The sequence below is a fragment of the Theropithecus gelada genome, chromosome 7b (genome assembly GCF_003255815.1).
Source record: "Theropithecus gelada isolate Dixy chromosome 7b, Tgel_1.0, whole genome shotgun sequence".
Classification (NCBI taxonomy): domain Eukaryota; kingdom Metazoa; phylum Chordata; class Mammalia; order Primates; family Cercopithecidae; genus Theropithecus; species Theropithecus gelada.
In genome coordinates this window covers 68,215,817-68,241,008 of record NC_037675.1, presented here as the reverse complement: position 1 = coordinate 68,241,008, position 25,192 = coordinate 68,215,817, and the positions used below count along the sequence as shown (strand labels likewise).

Genomic DNA, 25,192 nt, shown 5'->3' with positions numbered 1-25,192 from the left:
ATTATTGACAAAAAGGGAATTCTACCATTTTGTTAAGGGTTTTCCATATGCCTTATAGCTTTTTAACTCCTCATTTCCTGCATTACTGTCTTCATTTGTTCTTAAATTTTTTAGTGAAATATTTTAATTCCCTCTCATTTTTTTTTTGTGTGTACATCCTGTATCTATTTTCCTTGTGGCCACTATGAAGATTACATTTAACATCCTAAAGTAATAATTTGAATTTATACCAGTTTAACTTCAATAGCATACAAAAATTCTCCTCTTATACTGCTCTGTCCTCACCCCTTTCAGTTACTGATGTCGTAAATTACGTCTTTACATATTGTATGCCCCAAATCATAGACTGATTTTTTAAATGCATGTCTGAGGACACGTTGAATGTAGTTCTTATCTTTCTTCCTCTATAGATACGGAGTTTTTTTTTCCCCTCTGGACTCTATCATGATTTTTTCTTTATTTTTGATTTTCTCTAGTTTGAATATGGTATGTCTAGGTATAGTTGTTTTTGTGGCATCTGACATTAATTTGGGGAAATTCTCGGTCATTGTTGCAAATATTTCTTCTGTTTCTCTCTTTCTTCTCTTTTGGGTATTCACATTATGTAAATGTTTTACCTTTTAGAGTTGTCTCAAAATTCTTTGATACTCTGTTCTGTTTTGTTTCTCAGCCCTTGTTCTCTTTGCTTTTCAGTTTTGGAGGTATGCAGTGAGAGATCATCATGCTCAGTTTTTTTATCCTCAGCTGTGTTCATTCTACTAATAAGCCTATCAAAGGCACTGTTTATGTCTGTTACAGTGTTTTTGATCTCTAGCATTTATTTTGGATTCTTAAGAGTTTCATCTCTTTGCTTACGGTACCCATCTGTTCTTGCATGGTACCTACTTCATCCATTGGAGCACTTAGCATATTAATCACAATGATTTTTAAATTCCCAGTCTGATAATTCCAGCATTCCTGCCATGTCTACTTCTGATGCTTGCTTTGTCTCTTCAAATTGTATTTTTTTCCCATTTGATATGCCTTGTAATTTTTCTTCATAGCCAAACATTCCAGGTAAAAGGAACTGCTGTAGACAGGCCTCCAGTAATATGGTGGGGATGTGTGGGGGTGGAGAAGTATGCTATAGTCCTATGGTTAAGTCTTGGTCTTTTTATATTTTGAGATGGAGTCTTGCTCTGTCACCAGGCTGGAGTGCAGTGGTTCGATCTTGGCTCATTGCAACCTCCACCTCCCAGGTGCGATTCTCCTGCCTCAGCTGGGACTATAGACATGTGGCACCATGCCTGGCTAATTTTTTGTACTTTTAGTAGAGACAAGGTTTCACTGTGTTAGGCAGAATGGTCTCGATCTCCTGACTTCATGATCCACTTGCCTTGGCCTCCCAAAGTACTGGGATTATAGGTGTGAGCAACCATGCCCGGCCAGGTCTCAGTCTTTTAGTGAGCCTTTTGTGAGCTTCACGAGTTTTTCTCAATTTTTCCTCCCCTGTTACATGGGAGATGACGGCTAGAGGGAGCTGAACTTGGGTATTTCCCTTCCTCTAGGTAAGTTAGTATTTGATTATACTCCAGCAGGGTAGGCTCAGGTTAAGTAGTTTCTCCTGGGGTTAGGGTTCATTAAGAAGAACAGAGTGCTCTGGTGTGTTTCACAATAGTTCCATTTTCCCTTCCCTGCTGAAACATGAGGGAATTTTCCTCTAATATTTACTGTGAGAACCTGGTTGTTCTGAAGGACTTATTCCACAGGTCCCTTAGGTTCCATTGAGTTTTCACAAAAGTATAGCGGCTCCCCTGTAACTGAGTTTCCCTGAAGTTTTTAACTCTCATAGTTGTCTGCACTGAACCTCTAGCAATTTGTCAAATATAGTTTAGATTTGCCTACCTGACAGTTTCCCATGCTTATTAGTGTTCATGAGTCTGCTCTGGTAAGCCCGTTTCTCCCTCACTCATCCATCTTGAATCCCCATAATGTGTATGCTGGTCTCCTTAATGGTGTTCCATAGGTCTGTTAGGCTCTGTTCAGTTTTCTTCCATCTTTTTTGTTTCTGTTCCTCAGATTTGTTAATTTCAAGTGTTGTGTCTTTAAGTTTGCTGATTCTTTTTTCTGCCTGCTGAAAACAGCTTTTGAATCCCTCTAATGATTTTTTTCCAGCAATTGTACTTGTCAACTCATTTCTTCATTATTCTTTTTTATCTTCTTTATTTTTTTAAAGGATACATGTTTTTCATACATGATTCACTGGAACTGCTGCAGGATGCTCATCATGACTTAGAACTCCTGAGTACATTGTCATGATGAACACGTGCAGAGAGATTTACTAGCATACAATATGAATCTTCACACTCATGGGGAAAAAGTATTTTCTAGCCTGGACTGAATATATATGTAAGTGTTTTTATAGCTGCCCTCTGTAAATAATCTCAGGGTGGCCTGTTGCTGTCTAATGCTACAAAAAGGGAGGGCTGTTAATAGTGGCCACTTTCTCCTGCATACAATAGAGAGAAGCCTGATTATAGATGGTGCCATCATGGCCTTAAAAGATGATATTAAACTGAGAAGTCATTTTAGCTGCCTGATTGACTATTTTTTATGTTTTTTAATACATTTATTGATATTTACTTTTGCTCACACATCATTATCTTGGCACTGTCAATATCTTCCTTTAGTTCTGTGAGATATCTTTAAGACAGTTGTTTTAAAGCCTTTGTCTAGTAAGTTCACCATTTCATCTTCCTCATGGATTTTTGTCAATTTATGTTTTCATTTGAATGGATCATACTTTTTCTTGGCTTTGTCATTTTATTTTGAACTCTGAATATTTGAATTTTATAATACAGTATTCTGGAAACCAATTTCTCTCCCTTCCCTACGGTTTGCTTTATTTTTTATTTTTTTTTAATTGTTATAAGGTGTTCTGTGTGAGAGATAAGCCTGAGGTATAAACTTAAGGCCTTTCTCTTTTTCTCAGCCTGCCTTTTCCTCTGGGCATGCATAGTGACTTTCTAAATTCCCCTATATATGTAGCTGTTTTTGAATGTTCTAATTCTATAATTTCTGGGTCCCAAAAGAGAAGAAGAAAAATGTAGGCAAAAATGTAGGTACTGTCCTTATAAATCCCTTGAAGATACTTCAGCCAGTGTGGGTTGCAACAATGGCATCCTGTCTTTGCCTCTGCACTTCTACAACCCAAAGCAGTAATCCACAAACAGAACCTGGATCCCCAATATTTGGAGGATAAGGTCCTTAATTGTCCATTCTGTCTTCCACAAGCTGTCGTATAAACTCTAGTACTTGCTAGCTGGAGCACTGGAAAATGGTTGGCTAGTAGCACACTAGGTTAAAACTGACCCAGATTAACCACAATCTGCTAGTCAAGCCTTTTCCAGTAAGCTGTAAACATTTGAATAGACTACAAAGTTCCAAAATAGTTATATCAGAGAGATCCTGCCAGTTCAATGGTTGTCCAGATGGAGAAACAGATTCCTGATATATACTACTCTGCCATCTTCTGCTCCCCTATAGACTTTCATAAGCTAAGTATATTTGGTGTGGGTTAAAAAAATAGAAACTCTTCAAGATGATTGTACTGTTACTTTAAATGACCCATGTTACTTTAATATTATCTAAATAACACTAAGAATAATTTGATTCATGTCTATAAAAAATAAGTGTTGTGTTTTTATTTCCTGAAATTTTTCTTTTAACCAATATTAGTTATAAAACCATTTTTGGCAGCAAATGGAAAGTGTTATCTCCTCCCTAGAATCTGTGCATGTGTTTATTACAGCTACAGAATTGAAAGATGAGTAATTGAAGATTACAATGGTAAATCTCTTTATACTAAAATGGAAAACTGGCAATCAATTTCTCTTTCTATGAATTAGATATTTCTTATTTTATACACACACACACACACACACACACACACACACGTGTGAGTAAATCTTTAAAGGACCTCATAACATTTCTATGAGCTATGTATTATCCCTATAAAACTAAGTAGAGATCATAAATCAAATTAATGACAAAACTGAGAATAAAATTCATGACAAATCATTCTTCAGTGTATAACCACAGTGGTTGATCTGTTATTTTTAATGAAATTTAGGGGGAAAAAAGGGTATTTGATCTTTTAAAAAAAACAAGTAGGGAATAAATTATAAGTTTAGGGAGATTAAATGCTACTATTTTGTGGGTAGTTTAGTTAACTGCTGGAACAAGATGTGCTAAACCTTGTAAAGTAACAAGGTAACACTACTAGTAAATGCTAGTAAATATGAAGTCAGAGATCTGATATTAAAGTTACAACACTTGTTCTTTGGTGTCAGCCAAGATGGAGAAAGTAACCATAGCTTCTCTCTCCTACTGATTGTTTACAGAGTACACAGTGATTACCTGATGACACTGAATGTAAAATAATAGCAGGCAGATTTGGGACTGAAGTCAGAGCTTGAATAACAGCTCTTAATGGGGCTAGGCCTAATTGTGGAGCTGCAATACTATAATGATGACAGTGTTAGCACCCGAAGCCCAGAGAGAAGACCTACCTATCTCTTTGGCTAATGGAAACAAAAAAAAGAGCTGATATTGTCTAAAGAACTGAGGTAAGAGGAATCTCTTTCTCTCTTTTTTTCTTTTCTTTGTTCTTTGTCCCAAAGGTCAGTTGTGTACAACTACATAATTGCAAAGGGAGTTAATACTCTGTAAGAAACCTCTTCTGGTCAGAGTAACTGGGAATGGGGTCCCCTGGAATCTGCGGAGTGGGGGGGAAATTCTTGGAAAGAAGACAGCTAAAGAAGGTGGATTCTCTAATTTTGTATGTGAACTGACCCAAGTTCCAGGGTCACCCCTGAGCTGTGAATACGTGGGACAGTATAAAAGAAGTACAAGAAAAGCTTTTAAAACATAAACATAGTATATACTGCTGCCCAAGTCTCAAACTAACTCCTAAATGGTTCATGTACTGGGCAGACACTAACAATATAGCAAAGGCTGAGCCACTACCCACAGAAAGTGAGACAGAATTTACAGTCTAAACCCAATCAGATCAATTGCTAAAACTAACTAAATTAAAATTCCCCAGAGGATTTTAACAGGAGTTAAATAATTTACTTACAATGTAGTGTTCAGAATGTCCAGGATACAATCCAAAATTTCTCAACATAGAACAAGGAAAATTTGACCAGTTCTCATTGGAAAAGAAATCAACCAATGTCAACTCCAAGGTAAGCCAGATATTGAAATTGTCAGAAGAATAATTTAAAGCAGTTATTATAACTATTCTCCATGACATAAAGGGCAATAATTTTGAAATAAATGTAAAAATACAAGTTCTTAGCAGAGAAATTGGAAACCATTAACAAAAAAAAACAAATGGAGAATTTAGAACTGAAAATATATCCGAAATAAAAGTCACTAGATATGCTCAAAGGCAGAATGAAGATGAAAGAGGGCAAAAGTCAGCTAATTTGAAGATAGATCATAGAAATAACCTAAAATTAATACAGAGTAAAAAAGATTTGTGAGACACTACCAAAAAATCTAAAATTCATGTTATAGAAGCAGCAAAAAAAAAAAAAAAAAAAGTAAATATCCCAAATTTGGTAAAAGACATAAATTTACAGAATCATAAAGTTCACTGAACCCAGAAGGATAATCTAAAAGAAAATTACACCCAGATACATCATAATCAAATTGCTGAAACTAAAGCTGAAGAAAAAATATTTTCGAAGCAGCCAGGGAAATTTGCCATTACACATAAGGAAACAGCAATTTGAACTGATTGCTCATTTCTTTTCAGGAGCCATGGAGCAAAAGATAGTCGAATAATATTTTATTTTACTTTTTTTTAAATGCTGAAATAAAAGAACAGTCAACCCAGATTTCTGTATCTAGTGAAAATATCCTTCAGGAGTAATATGGAGATAAAGACATTTCCTAATGAAGAAAAGCTAAGAAAAGGTTTCACCAACAGACCTGCTCTAAAAACAAAAACTCAAACAACAACAACCATGATCATCACTTAACAGTTACTATGAGTCAGTTTTCTAAGTGCTTTACACAGATTAATTCACTTTATCTGAGAAATTTGGTACTATTAACATCCTTATTATATAGATGAGAAAACGAAAACAAAAAAGGCATTAACATAGTAGAACACAAGCAATCTGTCTTCAGAGATGATGCTCTTAACCATTACTTCATAATATCTCCCAACTTACTTATATAAAAAATTTGGAGGATATTAAGTTGTCCAAATAGTAGGGAACCATTTCAAACATATGCAATGATTTAAACATTTACTTTTATTTAATGCTGCTCTCTAGACATAAAAATAGGAAAGTAAGGCACCAACTTGATGCATTAATTTACCTGAAAAAAACATGCTATAGAACTATGGTAAAACACTGATTTATCCATAGTAACCACAACAATAAACATTTTTCGAGTACTTACTATGTGTCAGAATTTGTTTTAGGTAAAAAAGAATAAGATAAAGCTCCTGTCTTTAAGAAGTTTCTACTAACTAGGTGATACAGACAAGCAAATAATTAATTACAATATACTATGACATGTTCCATAGTAGAAGCATGTACAAAGCCAAAAGTGCATACAGAATAGAAAGGCTGTAGAAAGGAAACACCAATCTAATCATGGCTATTATAAAAATAATGATTTTAAAAATGGCTTTGAGAAGCACAAAAATGAACAGTTAGGGAAATATCCCCTTTTCTATAACTAATGTAAACTACTATGTCTGTTCCAAAGTATGTAAATGTATTCTCAGTTAAATCAGCAATGCACAGACAGAAAAGCCAGAAGGTGCGCCCATGCTGTTTATATGTATTAATTTTCAAAGCTTTCAGGATAAAGATGAACAACTTATTCCAAAGTAATTAGAATCAGCTCCTGCTAATTAATTTTTCACTCACTCAGCAGTCCAGTGCTTGGTAATTATGAGGATACAAAAGGGAGAAAAAAATTAATTCAGAAAAACCTTTCAATATAACAAAAAGTGATATTTCTATACTGGATCAAGAAAGCTATATTTAATTTGAAGAATTATCTTAACAGTTGCAAAGAAAAATTTCTCCATTTAAACTGTGGGATCCTTAAGGGGAGGACCATTTCTTATTTTTCTTTCTAACCTTAGAATCCCTAATGCTTAATATGGGACTTGGCAAATAAGCATATTACTATGTTTACCGAATTAAAATTTTATTACAAAAGAATTAGCAAGAGAATGAAGTTTAATTCTTTCTTGATGTTATTGCCTGTATACAAGAAAGAGTTCTTTTATGTTTGAAAACTACTTAATTCCATAGGAAAAACGGGATCCCCTGAACTCACTGGTGTAGGTAATATAAGTAATGGTTAAAAAAGGAACACTATGAAAGAATCAACTGGTGTTCCTTAAAGGCCAGCACAAACTTTAGCTTTAGTCTCTATCATGGTATCTTAATTCTTTATTTGCTTTTACTAAAATTAAATGTTATAGTACACGTGACAGCAAAGAGAATATAGTAACTAATGACCCATTCATAATCTCCTGTATCTGTGCTTCAAGTGGCTGCCACTGATGGGATATAAACTGTCTATGTAACAGAAAGAACAATACAACTCATATTCCATACTAGTCAATGGACACATTTAATTTTATATTCATACTGCACACAGGATACATAAATGGCTATCAATTATGAAACCCTGAAACTATACAGTTGCTATATATTTTTAGCTTGCTCTGAGATCAACTATTAATTAATGCTCATTAAATCAACAGATTCTAAGTTGACACTTCTAACTTAAATGATGTAATTGTCCTCATTTAGGGGATTTAAACCTAAGAGTTGCTAAAATAGTGGCAAATAATTACTATTAAATTGAGGATGGATATCAACATCTGTGTCAACAAAGGCATAGTTTTAGGTAGACTAATTTAATATAATAATAGTATATCATTAATGTAATATAATAATTTAAATATACCCAGTTGCCAAATGTTAAAAGATTAACAATATGAATTGAGCTTTTTTTTCACAACAGCACATCAACATGCCTATTTATAAATTGGAATATAAGCTCCTAACTTGTGAGAACGAGTTACTTTAATAAACTTGGCAGTTTAGTTTTATTAAATTAGTATTTACCTACAATTAATGGATATCAACTGATGATTATAAACAATCACAGAAAACAGTAACTTTACATAGTAATAAACTGGACTCTCTGGGTTAGGAATTGATAACTTCTACCAGTAGTAATATAACAGTCTCTGAAAGTTTAACTTAATAGGCAAAAAAAAAAAAAAACACCAAAAAACAAAACAACAACAACAAAAAGAAGTGAAGTGGGAAAATTGTGGCTACAGAATACTAAAGCTCTTAACCCTGGAAAAACAAGGGCTAAACTTAAGTGTTAAGACTAAAGTTTCTTAGGTTTATCAATATAGTGTATTGATTAGTGGTATGGAATTAACTTTCTCTGCAACAGGTTGGTGACTTTCTTACCTAGAGAGCATGCCCAGAGGTGTAACATTAAGTGATCCCATCAGCATTGCCAGGGCCATCCCTGGTGCTTCCCGTTCTATTACTTCTTTTGTGGCCTGTAATTAAAGATTAAATAGCAGACTGAGTGAAATAAGCCAAAAAAGAATGAAGTCAGACTAGTAAAACCCTCTTAAAAATGATTATAAACCAGGCTTTCAATAACCATACTTTTAGTTTCTGAAACATTTATCTTTTTGAGGCATCCAGACTCAATTCACAAGGACCACTGAATAAAAGCTGAGGATCAAGAAAATAAAGAAAATTTTTATATTAGCAGTCCTTTCATATTGCTTATAGCTCAGAAGTATTTGATAGAAATCTCATCTCACTAATAACCTAAATTCTAAAAATGAAGCTTCAGATGGCTATAACAAATTAGTAGATTTTTCACTGGGTAAGTAATCTCGGTATTTTCCTTTGTCTATTACTCTTGAAATACGTAGTCCCTGAAGACTGGAGATAATCCATATCTCTCCTAGCTCTATGCTTTTAAAATACGATTAAAAGGATCTCAAGAAGTCATCATGTCAACCTTCCCCATGTACCGGCTAGAGGAAAAATTCTACATTTACATCTTCCGAATCTTTAATATAAATTAATTGTCTTTTTTTTTTCCCCAGATTTCTCCCCTTTTTTTAAAATTATACTTTAAGCTCTGGGGTACATGTGCAGAATGTGCAGGTTTGTTAACCTAGGTATACACGTGGCATGGTGGTTTGCTGCACCCATCAACCCATCTATATTAGGTATTTCTCCTAATGCCATCTCTCCCCTAACCCTCCACCCCCTGACAGGCCCTGGTGTGTGATATTCCCCTCTGTGTGTCCATGTGTTCTCATTGTTCCAATCCCACTTATGAGTGAGAACATGCGGTGTTTCATTTTGTGTTCCTGTGTTCGTTTGCTGAGAATCATGGTTTCCAGCTTCATCCATGTCCCTGCGAAAGACATAAACTCATCCTTTTTTATGACTGCATAGCATTCCATGGCATATATGTGCCAAATTTTCTTTATCTAGTCTATAATGATGGGGATTTGGGTTGGTTCCAAGTCTTCACTATTGTGAATATTGCTGCAATAAACATACGTGTGCATGTGTCTTTACAGTAGAATGATATATAATCTTTTGGGTACATACCCAGTAATGGTTCAAATGGTATTTCTGGTTCTAGATCTTTGAGAAATTGCCACACTATCTTCCACAATGGTTGAATTAATTTACACAATGGTGTAAATTAATTCAACAGTATAAAAGTATAAAAACAGTATAAAAGCATTCCTATTTTTCCACATCCTATCCAGCATCTATTGTTTCTTGACATTTTAATGATCGCCATTCTAACTGGCATGAGATGGTATCTCATTGTGGTTTTTGACTTGCATTTTTCTAATGACCAGTGACCATTAGCTTTTTTATATATGTTTGTTGGCTGCATAAGTATCTTTGTTTTGAGAAGTGTCTGTTCATATCCTTTGCCCACTTTTTGATGGTGTTGTTTTTTTCTTGTAAATTTGTTTAAGTTCTTTGTAGATTCTGGATATTAGCCCTTTGTCAGATAGACAGATGGCAAAACTTTTCTCCCATTCTGTAGGTTGTCCGTTGACTCTGATGATGGTTTCTTTTGCTGTGCAGAAGCTCTTTAGTTTAATTAGATCCCGTTTGTCAATTTTGGCTTTTGTTGTGATTGTTTTTTGTGTTCTAGTCATGAAATCTTTGCCCATGCCTATGTCTTGAATGGTATTGTCTATGTTTTCTTCTAGGGTTTTTATGGTTTTAGGTCTTATATGTAAGTCTTTAATCCATCTTGAGTTAAATTTTGTATAAAATGTAAGAAAGGGATCCAGTTTCAGTTTTCTGCATGTGGCTAGCCAGTATTCCCAACACCATTTATTAAATAGAAAATTCTTTCCCCATTGCTTGTTTTTATCAGGTTTATCAAAGATAAAATGGTTGTCAATGTATGGCGTTATTTCTGAGGCCTCTGTTCTGTTCCTTGGTCTATGTATCTGTTTTGGTACAAGTACCATGCTGCTTTGGTTATTGTAGTCTTGTAGTCTTGGTACTAGTACCATGCCGTTTTGGTTACTGTAGTCTTGTAGTATAGTTTGAAGTCAGGTAGCGTGATGCCTTCAGCTTTGTTCTTTTTGCTTCAGATTGTCTTGGGTATACGAGCTCTTTTTGGTTCCATAGTAAAGTAGTTTTTTCTAATTCTGGGAAGAAAATCAGTGTTAACTTGATGGGGATAGCATTGAATCTATAAATTCCTTTGGGCAGTATGGACATTTTCACAATATTGATTCTTCCTATCCATGAGCATGGAATGTTTTTCCATTTGTTTGTGTCCTCTCTTATTTCCTTGAGCAGTGGTTTGTACTTCTCCTTGAAGAGGTCCTTCACATCCCTTGTTAGTTGTCTTCCTAGGTATTTTACTCTCTTTGTAGCAATTGTGAATGGGAGTTCACTCATGATTTGGCTCTCTGTTGCTCTATTATTGGTGTATAAGATTTCTTGTGATTTTTGTGCACTGATTTTGTATCCTGAGACTGCTGAAATTTCTTATCAGCTTAAGGAGATTTTGGGCTGAGACAATGGGGTTTTCTAAATATACAATCATGTCATCTGCAAACAGAGACAATTTGACATTCTCTCTTCTTATTTGATTACCCTTTATTTCTTTCACTTGCCTGATTGCCCTGGCCAGAACTTCCAAAACTATGTTGAATAGGAGTGGTGAAAGAGGGCATCCTTGTCTAGTGCCAGTTTTCAAAGAGAATACTTCCAGCTTTTGCCCATTCAGTATGATATTGGCTGTGGGCTTGTCATAAATAGCTCTTATTATTTTGAGATACATTCCATCAATACCTAGTTTATTGAGAGTTTTAGCATGAAGGGGTGTTGAATTTTATCAAGGACTTTTCTGTATCTATTGAGATAATTATGCGGTTTCTGTCATTGGTTCAGTTTATGTGATGGATTACATGTACTGATTTGCGTATGTGAACCAGCCTGCATCCCAGGGATGAAGCCAACTTGATTGTGGTGGATAAGCTTTTTGATGTGCTGCTGGATTTGGTTTGCCAGTATTTTATTGAGGATTTACGCATCAATGTTCATTGGGGATATTGGCCTGAAATTTTCTTTTTTTGTTGTGTCTCTGTCAGGTTTTGGTATCAGGATGATGCTGGCCTCATAGAATAAGTTAAGGAGGATTCCCTCTTTTTCTATTGTTTGGAATAGTTTCAGAAGGAATGGCACCAGCTTCTCTTTGTACTTCTGGTAGAATTCAGCTGTGAATCTGTCTGGTTCTGGGCTTTTTTTGGTGGGTACCCTATTAATTACTGCCTCAATTTCAGAACTTATTATTGGTCTATTCAGGGATTTATTTCTTCCTGGTTTAGTCTTGGGAGGGTGTATGTGTCCAGGAATTTATCAATTTCTTCTAGATTTTCTAGTTTATTTGCATAGAGGTATTTATAGTATTCATTGATGGTAGTTTGTATTTTGGTGTGATCAGTGTGATATCCTGTTCATCATTTTGTATTGTTGCTATTTAATTCTTTTCTCTTTTCTTCTTTATTATTCTGTCTCGTGTTCTATCTCTTTTGTTAATCTTTTCAAAAAACCAGCTCCTGGATTCATTGATTTTTTGAAGGTTTTTCGTGTCTCTATCTCCTTCATTTCTACTCTGATTTTAGATATTTCTTGTCTTCTGCTACCTTTTGAATTTGTATGCTCTTGCTCCTCTAGTTCTTTTAATTGTGACATTAGGGTGTTGATTTTAGATCTTTCCCGCCTTCCCCTGTGGGCATTTAGTGCTATAAATATTCCTCTAAATAGTGCTTTAGCTATGTCCAAGAGATTCTGGTATGTTGTGTCTTTGTTCTCATTGGTTTCAAAGAACTTATTTATTTCTACCTTAATTTTGTTATTTACCCAGTAGTCATTCAGGAGCAGGTTTTTCAGTTTCCAAGTAATTGTGCGCTTTTGAGTGAGTTTCTTAATCTTGAGTTCTAATTTGATTGTATTGTGGTCTGAGAGACTGTTTTGATTTCAGTTCTTTTGCATTTGCTGAAGAATGTTTTACTTCCAACTATGTTGTCAATTTTAGAATAAGTGTGACGTGGTGCTGAGAAGAATGTATATTCTGTTGATTTGGGTGGAGAGTTCTGTAGATGTCTATTAGGTCTGCTTGGTCCAGAGCTGAGTTTAAGTCCTAAATATCCTTGTTAATTTTCTGTCTCAATGATCTGTCTAATATTGACAGTGGGGTGTTAAAGTCTCCCACTATTATTGTGTGGGAGTCTAAGTCTCTTTGTAGGTCTCTAAGAACTTGATTTATGAATCTGGGTGCTCCTGTATTGGGTGCATATATATTTAGGTTAGCTCTTCTTGTTGCGTTGATCCCTTTACCATTATGTAATGCCCTTCTTTGTCTTTTCTCATCTTTGCTGGTTTATAGTCTGTTTTATCAGAGACTAGGATTGCAACCCCTGCTTTTTTTTGCTTTCCATTTGCTTGCTAAATATTCCTCCATCCCTTTATTTTGAGCCTATGTGTGTCTTTGCACGTGAGATTTGTCTCCTGAATACAGCACACCCGTGGGTCTTGACTCTTTATCCAATTTGCCAGTCTGTCTTTCAACTGGAGGCATTTAGCCCATTTACATTTAAGGTTAACATTGTTATGTGTAAATTTGATCCTGTCATTATGATGCTAGCTAGTTATTCTGCTCCTTAGTTGATGCAGTTTCTTCATAGTTTCGATGGTCTTTACAATTTGATATGTTTTTGCAGTGGCTGGTACCAGTTGTTCCTTCCCATATTTAGTGCTTCTTTCAGGAGCTCTTGTAAGGCATGCCTGGTGGTGACAAATTGTCTCAGCATTTGCTTGTCTGTAAAGGATTTTATTTCTCCTTTGCTTATGAAGCTTAGTTTGGCCAGATATGAAATTCTCAGTTGAAAATTCTTTTCCTTAACAATGCTGAATATTGGCCCCCACTCTCTTCTGGCTTGTAGGGTTTCTGACGAGAGATCCGCTGTTAGTTTGATGGGCTTCCCTTTGTGGGTAACCCAACCTTTCTCTCTGGCTGCCCTTACCATATTTTCCTTCATTTCAACCTTGGTGAATCTAATGATTATGTGTCTTGGGGTTGCTCTCCTCAAAGAGTATCTTTGTGGTGTTCTTTGTATTTTCTGAATTTGAATGATGGCCTGTCTTGCTAGGTTGGGGAAGTTCTCTTTGATAATATCCTGAAGAGTGTTTTCCAACTTGGTTCCATTCTCCCTGTCACTTTCAAGTACACCAATCAAAAGTAGGTTTGGTCTTTTCACACAGTCCCAAATTTCTTGGAGGCTCTGTTCATTCCTTTTCATTTTTTTTCTCTAATCTTGTCTTCATGCTTTATTTCATTAAGCTGATCTTCAATCTCTGAAATTGTTTCTTCAGCTTGATCGATTTGGCTATTGATACTTGTGTATGCTTCATGAAGTTTTCGTGTTGTGTTTCTCAGCTACATCAGGTCATTTATGTTCTCCTCTAAACTGGTTATTGTAGTTACCAATTTCTCTAACATTTTTTCAAGGTTCTTAGTTTCCTTTCATTGGGTTAGAACATGCTTCTTTCTTTAGCTCAGAGGAGTTTTTTATTACCCACCTTCTGAAGCCTACTTCTGTCAATTTGTCAAACTAATTCTCCCTCCAGTTTTGTTCCCTTGCTGGCAAGGAGTTGTGATCCTTTGGAAGAGAAGATGTGTTCTGGTTTTTGGAATTTTCAGCCTTCTTTTGCTGGTTTTTTGTCATCTTCGTGGATTTATCTACCTTTGGTCTTTGATGTTGGTGACCTTCAGATGTGGTTTCTGTGTGTATGTCCTTTTTGTTCATGATGTTGATGCTATTCCTTTCTGTTCGTTAAGTTTGCCTTCTAACAGGCCCCTCTGCTGCAGGTCTGCTGGAGTTTGCTGGAGGTCCACTCTAGACCCTGTTTGCGTGGGTATCACCAGCAAAGGCTGCAGAATAGCAAAAATTGCTGCCCATTTCTTCCTCTGGAAGCTTCATCCCAGAGTGGCACCCGCCAGATGCCAGCCAGAGCTCTCCTGTATGACATGTCTGTCAACCCCTGCTGGGAGGTGTCTCATAGTCAGGAGGCATGGGCGTCAGGGACCCACTTGGGGAGGCAATCTGTCCCTTAGCAGAGCTCGAGCCCTGTGCTGGGAGATCTGCTGCTCTCTTAGAAGCTGGCAGGAAGGAACTAAGTTTAAGTCTGTTGAAGCTGCACCCACATCCGCCCCTTCCCGCAGGTGCCCTGTCCCAGGGAGATGGGAGTTTTATCTATAAGCCCCTGACTGGGGCTCTTGTCTTTCAGAGATATCCTTCCGGAGAGGAGGAATCTAGAGAGGCAGTCTGGCTATGGCAGCTTTGCTATGCTGTGGTGGGCTCTGTCCAGTCCGAATTTCCAGTGGCTTTGTTTACACTGTGAGGGGAAAACTGCCCACTCAAGCCTCAGTAATGGTGGACGCCCCTCCCTGCACCAAGCTGGAGTGTCCCAGTTCGACTTCAGACTGCTGTACTGGCAGTGAGAATTTCAAACCAGTGGATCTTAGCTTGCTGGGTTCTGTGGGGATGGGATCTGCTGTGTTAGACCACTTGGCTCCCTGGCTTCAGCCCCTTTTCCAGAGGAGTTAACAATTTGTCTTACTGGCATTCCAGGTGCCACTGGGGTATGAAAAAAAACTCTTGCAGCTAGCTTGGTGTCTGCCCAAACAGCCACCCAGTTTTGTGCTTGAAACCCAGGGTCCTGGTGGTGTAGGCACCCGAGGGAATCTTCTGGTCTGTGGTTTGTGAAGACTGGGAAAAGCATAGTATCTGGGCCGGAATGCACAGTTCCTCATGGCTTCCCTTGGCGAGGGGAGGGAGTTCCCTGATCCCTAGTACTTCCTGTGTGAGGCAACGCCCCACCCTGCTTCAGCTTGTCCTCCATGGGCTGCACCCACTGTCTAACCAGCCCTAACGATATGAGCCGGATACCTAATTGGAAATGCAGAAATCACCTGCCTTCTGCATTGACCTTGCTGGGCATTGCAGACCAGAGCTGTTCCTATCCGGCCATCTTGCCCAACTATCTTTTTAAAATAAAAACGTAACAAAGTGAAGGAGTTTGCCTATATACTAGGAGTTTTAGGATAGGGCACTCTTTTTTTTTTTTTTTTTTCTTTGAGGCAAAGTTTTGCTCTTTTTGCCTGGAGTGTAGTGGTACGATCTTGGCTTACTGCAAACTCTGCCTCCTGGGTTCAAGTGATTCTCCTACCTCAGCCTCCCGAGTAGCTGGGATTACAGGCACGTACCACCATGCCAAGCTAATTTTGTACTTTTAGTAGAGATGAGATTTCACCATGTTGGCCAAGCTGGTCTCGAACTCCTGACCTCAGGTGATCCACCCACCTCATCTTCCCAAAGTACTGGGATTACAGGCATGCGCCACCGTGCCTGGAGGATAGGGCATTCTTAAGATAAGTATAATTAAATCTGGAATACGCTACTGAAAGGAAAATTTCATTTTCCTACTGACAGGAAAATTTCCTAAAGTTTCCTAAATTTTCCTAAAGACAGGAAAATTTCATTTTGAAGGGTCAATCAAAATAGGTATATATTTTACTGTATAATGGTAAAGATACATTTTAGGCTAAAAGTTGGGGGTGAAATACATGGCTTAATCCATTTTCAGTTCTCTGTTTCCAAAAATTAAGCAAGTTACAATATTTGAAAGCAATACAAAAATAAAGTTTGGAAAATGAAGTATTACAGTAGATAAGTAGAAAGGCAAACAAAAAGTAAATTATGAAGGTATACAGGGAAAGGTTTATATTTCAATATTTCTTTGAAAGTAGAATGATACTCTTCAATAAGATTGTAGCTCTGGGCAAAAGCAGTTAAAATGCATCAGGCATGTATTAGATGCTAATTGATGTTATAAATAAAGTTTAGAATGCATACAAATTAGTTAATCCCTTCCAATTATATAGAATACAGGATTACCAGAATTGATGCAATATACTGGTACAGTGAATTCTAGCATAATGCGATATTTAACAATGGGAGACATTTTAAAGAAAAACTAACAAAAATATAAGGATTTTTCTAGCATTATCCAATCTTTTTTTATACATTTAAATTTTTTTTAAATTTTACTTTAAGTTCTGGTATACATGTCCAGAATGTGCAGATTTGTTACATAGGTATACATGTGCAACGGTGGTTTGCTGCACCTGTCAACCCATCATCTAGGTTTGAAGCTCTGCATGCATTAGGAATTTGTCCTAATACTCTCCCTCCCCTTCCCCCTCACTGCACGACAGGCCTCAGTGTGTTGTTTTCCTCCCTGTGTCCATGTGTTCTTATTGTTCAACTCCCACTTACGAGTGAGAATATGCAGTATTTGATTTTCTGTTCCTGTGTTAGTTTGCTGAGAATGATGGCTTCCAGCTTCATCCATGTCATTATCCAATCTTTATTATTTATTTTCCAAAGCCAATCTATCTGTTATGATTTTGACACTTACCAAGATGAAACACTAGTTCTATGTTATAAATTGCTTTATGGAGGTTTACAACTTCTCAGGGATGTTAAAATTAGAGCCCTCAACATCAAGCGAGGGGATTTCATTGATAACAATATTAAAGAAACTTCTTGGATAGCATTAATATTTATTTCATTACTTGCTTGAAAAAGTTATATAAGCAATGGTTGACATTTAATGAAATTTGGGGCTTCACATAAAGAAGATATATCCCAAAGTATAGTAGCACATTTTACTTAGGGACATGAAGGGAAATATCAACAGATAGCTGAGAGGGAGTATTTCACTTAAAATTGATACTTGAAAGCACAACATTTATCCATTTAAATAACAAATATTCATTAAGCATCTACTATGTACTAGGTAGTATCTGAGGTATTGATGTTACAGTAGTGAATAAAACAAACCTCAGAGAGTGTGTAAGCTCACTGTCACCCAGCACACGAAAAACTCAATTGACAAATGATACGTGAGAATTGCCTAAAAGAGATGTGGTTCATTAATTTTTCTAAATCCTCTAAAACATACCACTGGATTTCGCCAGACCACTGGAGAGTGATATACTCTGAATGCCTTATTTCACTTTTTATAGAATTGTTTTATTGGGCTTTGCTTTTGTGGTATGAAATCAGAATCAATAAAATGGCTCAAACTTTTATTTACATTAGGAAGCATCTGAATTGTTCACCACATTACATTCTGGTCTTTAGGAGAACCTACAGGAGAAATTTCCTCTGAAGTATCATAACTAGGAATCGGTACTCTTCTATGTCACCAGTTTGTTTTTAAATTACAATGCTTGTGAATCAAGTTATCCTTGAGAACAGAGACAAATTTGTGGACACCTTTCAGTAGGCTTACTGAACACAACTTTAGTTTCATCTGATTTTTCTCTGTCCTACTCTTCACATTTATATTTTTAAAAATTCTGTTGTATTTAGTATTTGGGTAAGCCATAATATTTTTCAGAGTATAAAAATATATAGATGGATGGATCAGTGTTGGTACAGTTGCCCTCCATATTGCTGGTTCAACATCTGTGGATTCAATCAACTGAGGATCGAAAATACAGTATTTAGGGGTTCTGCAGGGCTGACTGTATTCTTTACAAAGTTCTTTATCTTTCTCTAAACGTAATTCAGGCAGGAGAGTTAATTCTTTCTGAAGATCTTCTAAAGAATTTGGGCATATAGACAGATACAAACCTTATATGTTTTAGAACATAAAAGAAAAAATATATCATGGTGATGCCACTGAAAGGCATTGATGCTGATGGTGGTGAGTTGGTTGGGGTAGGTGGATGGATGTCAGACTCTCTATACTAGATACAAACTGATCTTTTCAATAGGGTATTCCTAAATAATGTACAAATACACTCTTGCTCACATTTGTATCAAACATTTTACATAAAACATTAGAACCCTTCTATTTTCATTTTCTCTTCCTCTTAAGCTGTTTGGTGTAGTAAAAGATCATCATCTATGACGTCAGACAATGACACTACACAGTTAAGGTCAATAACAACAGGAGCTGGATCTATTTCAGCATCTAGTTCAGAGCCCAACATATAGTATGTGCTCAACAAATATTTGTTGAATAAAGAAGTGAAGGAATAAATGAACCAATCTATATGTGAAACTTGGCTTTACTACGTAGTTGCTATGTGAATTAGAAGAAAATATTTAACCTATTTCCAGAGTACTTATGAATATAATGGAGGTAATAATAAAACATACCTACATCTTATAAGAGGGCTCTGAGAACTAAATGATAAATCACTTAGCATAGAGTAGGTATTCAATACATGTTAGTTCTTCCTATGCTTCTACTTTCCAATTCTTCTTACATCCTTGCAGTTCTGCACATATCAGTTAGAGAATAGAAATAATACAAAAATCCAGAAACTACCTGCAAACAGTAGTAGAGAACCAAAGACTAGGAAAAAAAGAATGGAGAGCAAGAACCCAGATGCAAGAGCATTGGCAAATGCCAGGTAGGAAGTAGAATACTGAAATTAGGGATCTAAACTAGGGAGCAGGCAGCTGAATGAGATGGGGACTGGAAGATAGACAAGAGAGCAAGAGCTGAGTACAAAGACCTGTAAACCATAAATGGGGAGATGCAACTAGAAAACAAAGAATAAGAGAATAAAACTTAATTACAAATATAACAAGAGAAAGATACCTGTTTATTAGAAAATCCCAACAGAAGAATGGTTTGAGGAATGTAGCTTTATCACTTTCAATCACATATGCTAGTACAATATAGACAAATAAAGGTTATCTGTATCTGTTAATGAATAGATAACACAAGTATTCATTATCAACAGACTGTTCATTATCAATGGCAAAAAAGATGCCATTAAAAGCTTGAAACCATTTTTTCCTTAACTAGCTTAAAGTTCTGTTTTCCTCTTACACATTATTAACTTGGTTACTAAATTCTTTTATTCCTTGAAAGATGGTAGAAATTTATGGTCTTACTTCAGGTGTCAGTATTTCTGAACTAGTAGGCCTAAAATATAAAAGTTTAATTGGATATAAAAAGATTAATTTAGATGAATTAATATTTATCTTTGACATCTAAATATTTCTCCAATATGAAAGTTGCAACCTTCTGTGAAAAATCACATAATTGTGATCTTTTTTTTTTCTTGCTACTTTGAGGATAACATTAAAGTCAGAAAGATGCTTAAAAGACTGCTAAGTTGTAAAAACAGTGTCAAAAACAATGATTCAGTAATTCAGGTACCTTGTTGATGAAATTGTTCATATTTTAACTTCATAGGAAAAATGACCTTAAAAAAGATATTGCTAACAGACAATGATGTTTAAAAATGTACAGAACATATGGTTGGGCATGGTGGCTCATGCATGTAATTCCAACACCTTGGGCAGCCGAGGTGGGTGGATCACTTGAGGTCAGGAGTTTGAGACCAGCCTGGCCAACATGGTGAAACATCATCTCTACTAAAAAATACAAAAATTAGCCAGGCGTGGTGGCATGCACCTGTAGTTCTAGCTACTCGAGAGCCTGAGGTAGGAGAAACGCTTGAACCCAGGAGGCAGAGGCTGCAGTGAGCTGAAACTGTGCCATTGCACTCCAGTCTGGGCAACAGAGCGAGACTCTGATTTAAAAAAAAACTATAAAGAATATATAATAGATAAATCTAAATGTGCAGAAATACTTTACATGCATAACGACTCTGTGAAAAATCACTTAGTATAGTGCTTTCACTTATTTTTATAGACAAGATTTTATTAACAGAGCAGACAAATTTATGTATTAGTACTCACGTGCTTGTAACCTGAGTAGGTAGATTTCATAAAATTTCCTCCTCACAATTACTGCAGTGTCCTCTGCTGATTAAATAATCTTAAATAACAAAGACTATCTTTGTAATACCAGCTAATGACTACTGTTAGTAACTTTGTTAAGTTATCAAGGTGAGATGTAGTTAGAGCAGGGTTTCTCAAACTTTAGTGTGCATCAGAATCTTCTAGAGGCCTTGTTAAAATACAGATTGCTGGTCCCCACTTTCAGAGATTCTGATTCAGAATTTCTAGGTGCCTCAAAATTTACATTTCTAACAAGATTCCAGGTGATGTTTCTGATGCCGGTCAGAAGACCACACTTTGAAAAACATACTGCTGATGGAAGGAATGATGTAGATTAATGACAATATGTACCATTTGGTCTTATCTTTATAATCACTTTATGTTCAACTTTGTAGATTGATGTAAATGTGACAATCCTTCATCAGAACAGAATATAGATTTAGTGAGGAGATAAATTAGGTAAAAATAGGCAGTTTAATGCCAGCCACTTACATTTTGCTGACTTCTGCTTATTAAAGGACACATTAATTTCATTTTACATTTTTAAAAAGAGTTATAATAAACTAACAATTCTGACGCTGCTCCTATGAGAACAGAATTTAATGAGGAGATAAATTAGGTAAATATAGCCAGTTTAACACCAGCCAGTTACATTTTCCTGACTTTTGCTTATTAAAGGACAAACACATTAATTTCATTTTACATTTTTAAAAAGGGTTATAATAAATTAACAATTCTGAGGCTGCTCCTATAAGTATTCTATGGTACAGAGTAGGTATCCTTAAAATATTTTTCTTGGGACATCATGTAGTAGATAAAAGTTACATCCACGACAAACTCCCAAAGATGTTCAATGAGTACTTGTTATAAATCTACCTTTTTCTCATTCAAGAAACACAGCAGAATGGAAGAGTCACATTATTGTAAGAGCACTCTCGAATTTAGTCTAATCAATTAAAATCAATCATTTACAGATTTTATTTTTATTTTAGTTACAAACAAGTTTCAACCAATCATAACCACATCAACTTATAATAATATGACCAAATGGTCAAAGACTACTGCTACAAAGACAGAGAAGATGTAATCTGGAAATCAAGGTAATTGTAAAAGGTATCTCACTTTTACTTGGGAGATATTATCTTATTGCTAATGAACATCTTTTCTTGGGGTTTTAATCTTCTTAAATGTTTACATCTTCTTCAATTCCTGGAAGAAGCAGATAACTTTTCATGTGAAGAGAAGAAGATCTGTTTTTTTTTTCTGTTCAAATTGTACAATATTTAAATAAGATCTGGTTGTGATGAAAGGTCAAAGGAGACAGTACCATGGTAGGAAGGACACAGGAAGAAAAGAGTACAAATTTACATACTGCAGGCATTTTGTTTTCTATTCCATTCAATGAACATATACTTTGCAGTGAGCATGAAATGGTGTCTGAGTTGGTAGTTTTTAGTTTAATTCAATTCCAATGGTTAATGAATCGCTGTGCCAGGTAAGGTTCTAATGTTTAAAGGTAATTATTCCTCTTTATAAAGCATGCCAACCAATCTACCTAATTCAACCAAAGAATTTATTTCAATGCTGGGGTAAAAAGTGGTTGTTGGGCTTACTGAGATTAATATGTCTTTGAAAGATTTTCAAGTTTTTCTCACTTTAACTATGAAAAATCTCACTGTATTTGCTAACATTTAGATCCCAACCCTTGTTCAAGAACCAACTCAAGTACATAGCAGTGAACACTCCTTAGCATCACAACTTTTCTCTTTACACGTTATTTTCCAATAATTTTTATCTAAACATTAATTTGATAATTAAATTATCAAACCATAAAACGGGAACTCAGGTGAACAAATCACTTTTTATAAGAGATTTTCATGGGAATACTTATCTTCATATTCCACTTATATAAACAGTACTACTTTGTATCTCATTCCAGGAAAAGATGAGAGAATACTGATATTCCTATGGATTGTTAGCAGTTTTATATATGGAATATGTATGTATTCATTAATGGTAGAATGTTGGCTACATATGTCTTTCAACCTACGTTAAAAAAAAGTTACTCATTCCTGTTCTTCAAAAGTTGATATGTAGATATGTGGGGGAAAAGTTCAGGAAATCTAATACACAGCATGGTGACTATAGTTAATAATACTATACACCCTAGGATTGGGATTTTTTTCAGGTTTGGACAACAGGCAACTGAAAAGTGACTTTATTAGGGCAGCTGGTGGGAGTGGGGTAGAAGAAACTGGTTGTATCTACTGGCACCAACCACATTTAATTACCTGGTCAGAATGGGTGGAAATGACTACCCCCACTAACACACACACATATGTAAAAACACTACTGAGACTGCACATTTATAGCATTTCCTCCTTTGATGCTACCTTGATGTTCATTTTAACCCAATGTCATGCTTTCAAAGTTATACACTTAAGAGTGTCTCAGGTTATAAAAGAGCCAAACCGAACTTAAGAATTAATCAACAAAAAAATTAAAAAATTTAGGCTTACAAAATAAACTTGAAAGATTTTGTAGGCAGGCAATACTATTTTATATTGAGATGATTATGAATAGCCTATACTCAGATCCTCTCTTCCATTTCTTTTCACATAATAAAAATTAAATATACAAGAGAAGAGGGTATCCAAAGGAGGAACAATAAGTGGGACAGATGGAAACTGACATTTTACTCAACACTGTAATAAGAAGGACATATATAGGCTTCTTCTATACCTAATCAGGTTTGCTTCTAAGAAAGCACAGAAAACAAAGAAATGCTTCATATCCCTATGAAGAGTATGTTATGTCCTGATCTCTCAGGGTTTTCTTTCCTGGTTTTTATTTTTTTGTATTAACACAAATTGCCCAGAGACTATCAGACTTTTTGTAATCTTCTTGAATAATTTAGCTTGAAAGTTCTGACAAAGTTTTAATTTTCCTGGGTATGCAGTAGGTACATAAATTTGGGGGTTACATGAGACACTCTGATAAAGGCATGCAATGCATAATAATCACATCATGGTATATGGAGTATCCATCCCCTCAAGCATTTATCCTTTGTGTTACAAGCAAGCCAATTATATTTTTTATTAAAAATATATAATTAAATTATTATTGACTACAGTCACCCTGTTGTGCTATCCAACTCCAGGTTTTTTCATTTTTTTCTAACTACTTTTTATATTTAGTCCCCTTGCTTCCTCACTACCATCCTCAGCTGGAAATCATCCTTCTACTATGTATCTCCATTAGTTCAGTTGTTTTCATTTTTAGCTCACACAAATGAGTGAGAACATGTGAAGTTTGTCTTTCTGTGCCTGGCTTCACAAACATAATGACCTCCAGTTTCATCCATGTTGGAAATAACAGGTTCTCATTCTTTTTTATGGCCAAATAGAACTCCATTGTGTAGATGTACGACATTTTCTTTATCCATTCATCCGCTGATGGACACTTCGGTTGATTTTACATATTGGCTATTGTGAACAGTGCTGCCAGAAACATGAGTGTGCAGATATTCCTTGGAAATATGATTTCCCTTTTTTTTTTTTTTTGAGACAGAGTCTCGCTCTGTTGCCCAGACTGGAGTGCAGTGGCACAATCTCGGTTCACTGCAATCTCTACCTCCTGGGTTCCAGCAATTCTCCTGTCTCAGCCTCCTGAGTAGCTGGGATTCCAAGCATGTGCCACCATGCCCGGTTAATTTTTATATTCTTAGTAGAGACAGGGTTTCACCATGTTGGCCAGGATGGTCTCAAATTCCTGAACTCAGGTGATCTGCCCGTCTTGGCTTCCCAAAGTGCTGGGATGACAGGCGTGAGCCACCACACCCAGCCCTGATTTCCATTCTTTTGGGTACATACCCAGCAGGGGAATTGCTGGATCATATGGTAGCTCCATTTTTAGTTTTCTGAGAAACCTCCAAACTGTTCTCCATGGTGGTTGTACTAACTTAACATTCCTACCAACAGTGTACGAGGGTTCCCTTTTCTCGAATCCTCACCAATATTTGTTATGCCCTGTCTTTTGGATAAAAGCCATTTAATTGGGGTGAAATCATATCTCATTGTGGTTTTGATTTGTAGTTCTCTGATAATCAATGATGCTGAGTATCTTTTCATAGTCCTGTTTGCCATTTGTACATCTTCTTTTGAGAAATGTCTATTCAGATCTTTTGCCCATTTTTAATTGGATTATTAGATCTTTTTCCTATAGAGTTGTTTGAGTCTCTTATATATTCTGGTTATTAATCCCTCATCAGGTGGCTAGTTTGCAAATATTTTCTCCTATTCTGTGGGTTCTCTCTTCACTTTGTGGATTGTTCCTTTGCTGTGCAGAAACTTTTAAATTTGTAATCCCATTTGTCCATTTTTGCTTTATTTACTTGTGCTTATGAGATATTACTCAAGAATTTTTTGCATAGACCAATGTCCGGGAGAGTTTCCTCAATGTTTTCAAGTAATGGTTTCATAGTTTTGAGATCTTAGATTTCAGTTTTTAATCCATTGTGATTTGATTTTTGTATGGCAAGACATAGGGGTCTAGTTTCATTCTTCTGCATATACATATTCAGTTTTCCCAGCACCATTTATTGAAGAGACTGTCTTTTCCTGGGTGCATGTTGTTGACATCTTTGTCAAAAACGAGTTCACTGTAGGTGTACAGATTTATTTCTAGATTCTCTCTTCTGTTCCGTTGGTTTATGTATCTGTTTTTATGCCA

At 35.9% G+C, this 25,192-nt stretch overlaps 1 protein-coding gene across 7 annotated transcripts in view; it reads right to left on the bottom strand.

The window, feature by feature from the left end:
• The window catches only part of GPHN (gephyrin), a 719,765-nt gene that overhangs the window by 312,288 nt on the left and 382,285 nt on the right, over positions 1-25,192 (bottom strand). For all 7 annotated transcript variants that reach the window (XM_025392025.1, XM_025392028.1, XM_025392024.1 and 4 more), the window contains one exon: positions 8,514-8,608. In XM_025392025.1, the coding sequence (XP_025247810.1) occupies positions 8,514-8,608 (95 nt within the window). The remainder of the gene's footprint in view (positions 1-8,513; positions 8,609-25,192) is intronic.